The sequence below is a fragment of the Triticum dicoccoides genome, chromosome 4A (genome assembly GCF_002162155.2).
Source record: "Triticum dicoccoides isolate Atlit2015 ecotype Zavitan chromosome 4A, WEW_v2.0, whole genome shotgun sequence".
Lineage (NCBI taxonomy): Eukaryota > Viridiplantae > Streptophyta > Magnoliopsida > Poales > Poaceae > Triticum > Triticum dicoccoides.
The window spans coordinates 511,903,139-511,911,515 of NC_041386.1; the positions used below are offsets into that span (position 1 = coordinate 511,903,139).

Here is an 8,377-nt window from a genome sequence, read left to right on the forward strand (position 1 = left end):
AAGGTACCAGCGATCATGGTCGGACATACCACCAGAGCTTGCTGGCCTGGTCCTCCTCCGCCTCCCTGCCCACTCTGACCGCATCCGTTTCGCAGCTGTATGCCGCCATTGGTGCGCCTCCGCAAGGCAGCATCAGCTGCCTCCGCCATTGCCGCGGTTCATACTCCCCGGTGGAACCTTCTTCACCTTACCCCACAGTGAATCCTTCCAGATCCCCAACGGTGCCGAATTCCACAGTTCCTGCGGTGAGTGGCTTGTCTTTGCATGTGACGACATCTGCTACCTCGTAGACACCTTCTCTGAGGCCACCTTGAAGCTCCCTGACCTAGACATGTACGACCCCATCGAGGAGCCTGACGAAGTTATCAACGGTCACAGCATACGCTACATTTGTCTGGACCTGAATGCAACCATGTCAATATACAAGGTAATCATGTGCTCAGAGCTCCTTGTTGCCGCCATCGTTGACGTTGGGGACCTCCGCACCCTTGCGGTGTGCCGACCGGGAGGTGACCTATGGTTTGTAAGTGCGCTTGGCTACGACAGGTCCCTTGACATAATTCTCCACGGAGGCAAGTTGCTCATTGTTGATGGATGGAGGAACCTTTACGTTATCGATGTCGAGGAGGACAGTGACAATGGCAGCCTACTCATTTCCCGGATCGAGCGCATCATCGAGGGTCCTCCCTGGCCCTTCAGGCGGTTCCCGGGTTTCCTCCTCGTATTTGACACATACCTGGCTGAATCCCGCGGCGCTCTGGTGCTGGTCCGCGGGACCATCTATGGCAACACACCTGCCGGCAGCCACACCAGGTTCGAGATCAGAGCAGTACGGTTTGAATTCGAGGTGTGTGAGGCAGACTTTCAGTCGTCTCAGTGGGTTGAGAAGAGGAGCGTGGGGGACGACCAGGTGCTGTTTCTTGGGCCAAGATGCTCCAAGTCTGTCTGTGCGTCCCAGTACAATCTGAAGGGGAACTGCATCTTCTTCCTGGATGACGACCGTTGCCAGTGGTACTGGAAGCATGCGCCGAGCGCGCCGAGCTCGTACGCGATATTCGACATGAGTGATGAGTCGGTCCGCTCGCCGCTTCCTAGAGGATCGTGCAAGGGCGAGGAGGCGCCGGCGACATGGCATTTTCCTAGGTGCTGATATTAGTCTGTTCCTGACATATGCACATCAGCGCTGAATACAAGCAACACTGTGGCTGATGATCACTGAATCGCTTCGTTGTCAATCAGATATGTTCTGTGTTCCAAAATGTCATTTTGATTCAGAATGCTGTAGTCTGTAAGTTTGTGACAGCGTTTTCCAAAAATTCTTCGTTCTTCCTGAGTAAAAACCCTGTAATTTCTCTTAAGCTGTTCAGTTGCGACAGAGAGATTCCATCAGTGCAGTGAGTGGCGTTGAAGATTTCGATGATCTAGAATACTGTAAGCATCATGGCAAAAATGTCGCCTTTCGATTCGAAAGACTCATCTCACAGTTTGCTTCATTTAGAATACATGTCTCCAAATATTAATTTAGAAGTTCTCAAAAAAAATCTGAAAATTTGAATATTCACAAGATACATGTGTTACAATCCCTTTGCTTTTTTTGTTTCACGATGTGTAGTTTTAATTTAGATTTGAAATTTAGGGATTGTAGACACATGTTGGAATTTTTTTAAAACTTGCAGATTTGAATTTGCGATGCGGTATCACGGTGTCATGCAAAGTTTGATATCAGACGCTGATCATACAGGGACACTATACCACCCAGATGCTCAATAATGCAGATCAACGATGGCCTTGAAGAAGAAACAACTGAATAAATCAGCATCAAGATGCAAGAACTGATACAACAACATAATGCAGTGCCACTGCGGTCTGCAAGCCTACGCGTATTTACAACCGCCTATACGAGGGCTATACTAAGTTACCTAAAACTAGTGGCAAAAAAAAAATAGAATTCTTGAGCTGCTCCAGCTAATTCATCATCAGAACTAAAACAAGGACGCTGTTCTGGCTTCGTCTCTGAGCAAGAGCTTCTTCCACTCCTCCACCCAGCGGGTGTAGCTGGACTGCGGCGCAAGGACGTCGATCGACACCTCCTTGCTCTCCACCAGCTCCCTGGCGTACCGCTCGAACTCCCGCAGCCTCCCGAGCTTCATCGCCAACATCGCCACGTCTTGCTCAGCCTGGGCGCTTTCAGTCTGATCCCATGCCTCTTCCACCCTCGCCCAGAAGCATGGATCCTGAGTCAGCCCGGCGTACTTGCTCCTCGCTGTGGCAGCCGTGTCGCCGGTGCTCGTACCAGTGAAGGCTCCCTTCTCCTTCCACCACTTGTCGAACAGCTCATACCTGTGAAGTGTAGATCTCTGTGAGCTCACTGACCAAGCATGAACAAATGGTGTATGCAGCTCCAACATACTCCCCCTCAATCTTAGTTCAAAACTGCGACACTTGTTATGGATCGGAGGGAGTACCTGCTGTCCCGGCCATGGGTGATGTAGCCGCCTCTGGTCTTGTGGAAGTTCTTGCGGTGATAGTCTGCGATGTCCAGTGGCTCGACGAGGAGCTGGTAGAACCGGGCGGCATTCACCCACTTGGCCCGGCGATGGAAGTCGTGCGGCAGCTGGCTGTTGTCGAGCATTGCGAGCACACCATCCCAAAACTGGCCCAGCTTGATACGACACATGTCGGCCATGTTGAACTTCTTAGGTGACCTCCGTTGCTTGAATGCGTCATAGTACCCCATGTCGCCGTCGAATGATGCCTTGTACCACTCGACCTGTGCCCGGCATGGAGTGATCCGCCCCAGCCGTGTTGAGAGTCCCGCGCAGTTCAAGCTTGGGCTGCGACCCGCTCGCTTAGACGCCTTCAGCCAGTATCGCGTCGTCGTGGCCTCCATTGCCTCGCTGCCAATGCCGGAGGCCTCCATAGCCAGGGAGATGCCAGCGTCGTAGTTGGAGTTGGACATGGACGCCAACACGTCCATGGCATGCGGGCGCCGCTTGAGGAGCAAGTTCTGTGGCATTTTCAGCACAAGATCGCCGTAGCAAGAGTGTGCGGCCTCCAGGGATGTCGTGTTGCCCCGCGCGTAGCAAGCGGCAAATGTGGCATAGAGCATCTGGACTGCCGCTGTTGAGTTGTCAACGCACACTGCACCTTCCGGCGAGCACAGCACGTAGGCCCCGAACGGACGATAAGGGCTCCCGCCTCGCGACTCTGGGTCCACGAGCTTCTGCTCCATGGCAACCGTGCGGACATGCGCCTGTATCAGTTGACGCAGCCCATCCTGCTCGGCGTCCACAACACGAGTGGTCATTACACCCGTGTTGTGAGTGTGTCCTGGCCATTGCTGCAGCTGCATACCGATGATGACGCGCACAGGGATAGCGTCTAGGGGGCAGAAGAGGAGCCTCGGGACGACGTCGTGCTGTGAGACGACATTACAGAAGTTGCCGCCCCACCGCTCGCGCAGGATGGCCCTGGACAGGGCCCTGTTGCCGATCAGTGGGCTCCCGAATGTGACACACAGCACAGGAGGAGATGGACTGCATGGCGAGCTTAACGATGAGATGCAGAGGTAGTGCAGCGCCGCAAGAGCGGCGATGGCTCCACCAAGTGAGTGGCCGGTGAACACCACTGCCTTGCCCTGGATCTGATTTAGCAGCATCTGTATTGTCATTAACCGAATGCAATGAGTAAGAAACAATTTTCAGCAATGAAAAAGCATCAAACCACTACAATACTGAGCTAGAAAAGAAAAAAAAATCTTCTGATGCATAACTGCAAATAGCAAATACTATTTTCAGGAGAAAGATCAAGGAGAATATAAACATCCAGATTGATTCATAAGTAAGGAACAGGCCACAAATTTTATTTAGAATAGCAAGAAAGATACGAGAATTATAGCACCAGATGAAGACAGGTGAAGATCTTTGAAGCATTACTGAACTTGTCAAGAAACAATTAAGGTCGTATGCCTGCTGACCGAGTAAAATGATACTACGTAATTATAACCAAATTCAAAAAAAGTTGTTCACATCTGGACAGCCCATGAAGAGTATATCTCATCAAAATCAGCATGTACTCTGGATGACAGTAAACTACGCACTATTATTCTTCATGGACCACTGAATTTCATAAATGCTCTAGATGCAGCCCTCATCCAGAACACGGAAATTTCCCCCGACTCTAATGGGAATGCAGTTGTTGCATCCACTTCATGTGAAATTACTGCATAAAATTCCCAGCAAATTCATGCGTTCCAAATAAAGCCGTATGGTATATATACTTCCATGCTGCTCTCAATCATCCTCATCTGTTGCCCGTGGGTCACACCAAAATTCCTTGCATGCAAGTGACAACAAAATAGCAATAGCATACAGTCTTGGTTGGGTGATGCGTAATGCGCCATCTGTGCCGTACTTTTTGTTTGCAGTGACATAAAGTGGACAGGCGCACAGCATCTCAAGCTGGCCGCCAAGTTTGATAGAGATTGGATCTTTTCGATGAACTTACAAACTCTATGCCAAAGGCACCAAACTGATCGTAAAAAAATCACACAGAAAGGAGAAGATATGCACTGAACTAGCCTGCCGCAACACAAAATCAATTTCAGACGGCACTACAATAAACAAAGAAGGTTAAGTCAACGGCAATCTCACATGCAACCTTTAGATTTGGTTTTCTTTCTAACAAATGATTTAGTTTTTGTTTCATTACTCCACAAGCCACAATGTTATTAAATTTATTGTCCCAGTTAAGCTGTTAAGTTATTATCGAGTGAAATCTCAAATAATTGACACTGTCATAATATAATCAAGTAGTAGTACATTATCTCATCTACTGATGTCTGCAGTCTGAAGTCTTTTAAGTGTGAACACAGGGACATACCAACCAACTAAAGACAGGCGCATCAACATCACCATAACTTGGCCCAAAGGACCAGAACCAAAAAAATATCAGATCATCACGCTAACAATCATCACAAGAAAAAATGATTAATCTGGGAAATTCAGGAGATAAACACTCGATTAAATGCTGATTGATGAGAAATTCTCGGCTAATTGATTGACTAATTTACCTGGAACTCAGGGGAGCCGCACAATTTCAAGAAGCACCGCAGAGCCAGCGCCTGCACGGCGATACGCTCCCCGGCGGCGGCCGCGTCCGGCTCGGCGGCCGCCAGCTGCGGGAAGGCCCGCGCGCCGGTAGCGTCGCCGGCGAGGCCGACCGGCGCGAAGACGTCGGCGCCGCTCGCCACCGCCGGGCGCGCAACCGACAGCGCGGCCTGCAGGCCGGAGAAGGCCACGTACACCGTCCCCCCGTCCCCGCCGCCGTCGCCGTGCGCGAACCCGGAGGAGGCGGCGCCCATCGCGGCGGCGGCCGCGCACCGGTCCCAGGCGTGCGCCAGCAGCGGCGACGAGGCCAGCAGCGCGCCGAGGACATGGCTGGTCTCGAACCTTCAAAGCGCACACGCATTTTCAGCTCCTCTATACATCTCTCTCCCAAATTCCTCTCCTTTTCTACCACCAAATCAGGGCGGGATCGGGAGAAGCGAAAGCGGCCAAGCCTTTGTGCGTCGAGTGCGCCGGGAAGTAGTTATATATGTGCTGAGAAGAGAGAAAAGTTATGGAAGAAAATCGGAGGAACTTACATGGAATTTTCTTCGGCGTCTTCCATGGCAGGCGGGCGAGCTTCCCGGAAATGGGGCGGCGCTGGGGAGAGCGAGAGAAGGGTTAGGAGAGGAAGCGGTCAAGTTTACTTTGCGTGGCCTCCGCGCTCTGGTGTGGTGGGGGCAGCCGGGCAAGGGAGCTGCAATTTCTATCACCGCTCTGGTCAAATATTTCGTCGACTTTGCATTTAAAGGCCCAGATTTTTTTTCCTAGTCCTCTCGTAGGGAAAATGCAATTTTTTTAAAGAAATGGTGGATAACTTGCATCTGAATAGATAACTTGCTTCCAATAATTTATTATTAGAAAAGTAAGAGCATCTCCGATAGCATGTGTATATTTGGATGTCTATATATTCATATAGACAATGGTCTAAAAGGATTCCTCGTATACATGTTCAGTTTTGCATCAGAACGTCTATATACAGGGACCGTGACAGGTGGTCCATCGCTGGGGAGAGCAAAACATCGTGGCCGCAGCTGAGTTTAGACGGCGCCTTCACATTGTCCAGGCGTGAACATTGTCGAGGTCGATTTAGAGGATGTATATATTTGAACGACCATATAGACAAGTTGTTGGACGCTTGTTTTGGGCTCACGTCGTGAAAAACGAGTATAGACATCCATATAGACAAGCTATTGAAGATGCTCTAATATGGTAGCAGTAATGATACAGTGGCAGTAGATTGCAGAGTAGTAACAAAGTGCGACAGTAGTAGTAATTGTAACGGGAGCAACAGTAAATAAAGCGTAGGTATGGAAGTAGATTGTGGGTTTTGTTCATATGAGATTCAATATGGAATGGTCATAACATAGAGCAACAACAAATTAGCTTCAATTCATCAATCATTTGTAGACATGCATTTCATAAATAGTTGTACGTGCTTGCGGTAAGAACTTGCATAACATCTATTCTTCTACCCTCCCGTGGCATCGGGATCCTAGTGAAAATAGTAATTAAGATGCTTCTTTTAATAGAGAACCGAAACAAAGCACTAACATGCGGTGAATACATGTAATCCTCAAGGTAAAGTCATTTCCATCGATATCCCAATTATTGTCACTTTGGAGTCTAAGGTTCAGAACGATAGCATGTGCATACAACTTGCATGTAAGATAAAAACACAAATATATTCATGAAAACATAGAGAGTTCGGATCTGAAATCATGGCACTCGGATCCTAGTGACAAGCATTAAACATATCAAAGTCATAGCAATAATAATCTCATAACATAGTGGATACTAGGCATCAAACCCTAACAAATCAGACATCGATTACATAAGAATTCTCATCCAATTGTTATCTACCTCAATGTGCCTACATGGGAATACTCACACAAGGGTGGAAGCATCATAGAATTGTTGTTGGAGAAGGGTGACGATGACGATGGCGACGAATCTCCCTCTCCGGAGTCAGAAACAGACTCCATATCAGATCTCCAAAGGAAGAACAAGAGGTTGGGGCGTTTCCGTATCATGGAAAGCTTCCGTGATTTTTCTTGTGTATATGTGAATTTATGGCGGTGGAATTGTTGTAAGGCGGTAACTAGGGGGGCCACACGCTGTTGGAAATATGCCCTAGAGGCAATAATAAATTGGTTATTATTATATTTCCTTGTTCATGATAATCGTTTATTATCCATGCTAGAATTGTATTGATAGGAAACTCAGATACATGTGTGGATACATAGACAACACCATGTCCCTAGTAAGCCTCTAGTTGACTAGCTCGTTGATCAATAGATGGTTACGGTTTCCTGACCATGGACATTGGATGTCGTTGATAACGGGATCACATCATTAGGAGAATGATGTGATGGACAAGACCCAATCCTAAGCCTAGCACAAAGATCGTGTAGTTCGTATGCTAAAGCTTTTCTAATGTCAAGTATCGTTTCCTTAGACCATGAGATTGTGCAACTCCCGGATACCGTAGGAGTGCTTTGGGTGTGCCAAACATCACAACATAACTGGGTGGCTATAAAGTTACACTACAGGTATCTCCGAAAGTATCTGTTGGGTTGGCACGAATCGAGACTGGGATTTGTCGCTCCGTGTAACGGAGAGGTATCTCTGGGCCCACTCGGTAGGACATCATCATAATGTGCACAATGTGACCAAGGAGTTGATCACGGGATGATGTGTTACGGAACGAGTAAAGAGACTTGCCGGTAACGAGATTGAACAAGGTATCGGGATACCGACGATCGAATCTCGGGCAAGTACCGTACCGATAGACAAAGGGAATTGTATGCGGGATTGATTGAATCCTTGACATCGTGGTTCATTCGATGAGATCATCGTGGAGCATGTGGGAGCCAACATGGGTATCCAGATCCCGTTGTTGGTTATTGGCCGGAGAGTTGTCTCAGTCATGTCTGCATGGTTCCCGAACCCGTAGGGTCTACACACTTAAGGTTCGATGACGCTAGGGTTATAGGGAAAGTATGTACGCGGTTACCGAATGTTGTTCGGAGTCCCGGATGAGATCCCGGACATCACGAGGAGTTCCAGAATGGTCCTGAGGTAAAGATTAATATATAGGAAGTATGGTTTTGGCCACCGAAAGTGTTTCGGGCATCACCGATAGTGTACCGGGACCACCGGATGGGTCCGGGGGTCCACCAGGTGGGGCCACCAGCCCCGGAGGCCTACATGGGCCAATAGTGGGAAGGGACCAGCCCCTAGGTGGGCTGGGGCGCCTCCCACCAAGGCCC

At 48.9% G+C, this 8,377-nt stretch overlaps 1 protein-coding gene across 1 annotated transcript; it reads right to left on the minus strand.

The window, feature by feature from the left end:
- Nucleotides 1–1,770: 1,770 nt before the first annotated feature.
- Nucleotides 1,771–5,785, minus strand: LOC119286474 (lipase-like PAD4). The gene is made up of 4 exons (XM_037565854.1): nucleotides 5,645–5,785; nucleotides 5,072–5,450; nucleotides 2,466–3,658; nucleotides 1,771–2,340 (listed from the first exon to the last, which is right to left on the minus strand). The coding sequence occupies exons 1-4, from the start codon at nucleotides 5,668–5,670 to the stop codon at nucleotides 1,983–1,985; spliced, it is 1,956 nt and encodes a 651-aa protein (XP_037421751.1). The 5' UTR covers nucleotides 5,671–5,785; the 3' UTR covers nucleotides 1,771–1,982.
- Between the last annotated feature and the right edge of the window lie 2,592 nt (nucleotides 5,786–8,377).

Coding starts and splice junctions, on each gene's coding strand:
- LOC119286474 (XM_037565854.1), bottom strand. CDS start 5,670: ATGGAAGACGCCGAAGAAAATTCCAT. Junction 5,451..5,644: donor GACGCCGAAGAAAATTCCAT/GTAAGTTCCTCC, acceptor TGCGCTTTGAAG/GTTCGAGACCAGCCATGTCC. Junction 2,341..2,465: donor ACCCATGGCCGGGACAGCAG/GTACTCCCTCCG, acceptor TACACTTCACAG/GTATGAGCTGTTCGACAAGT.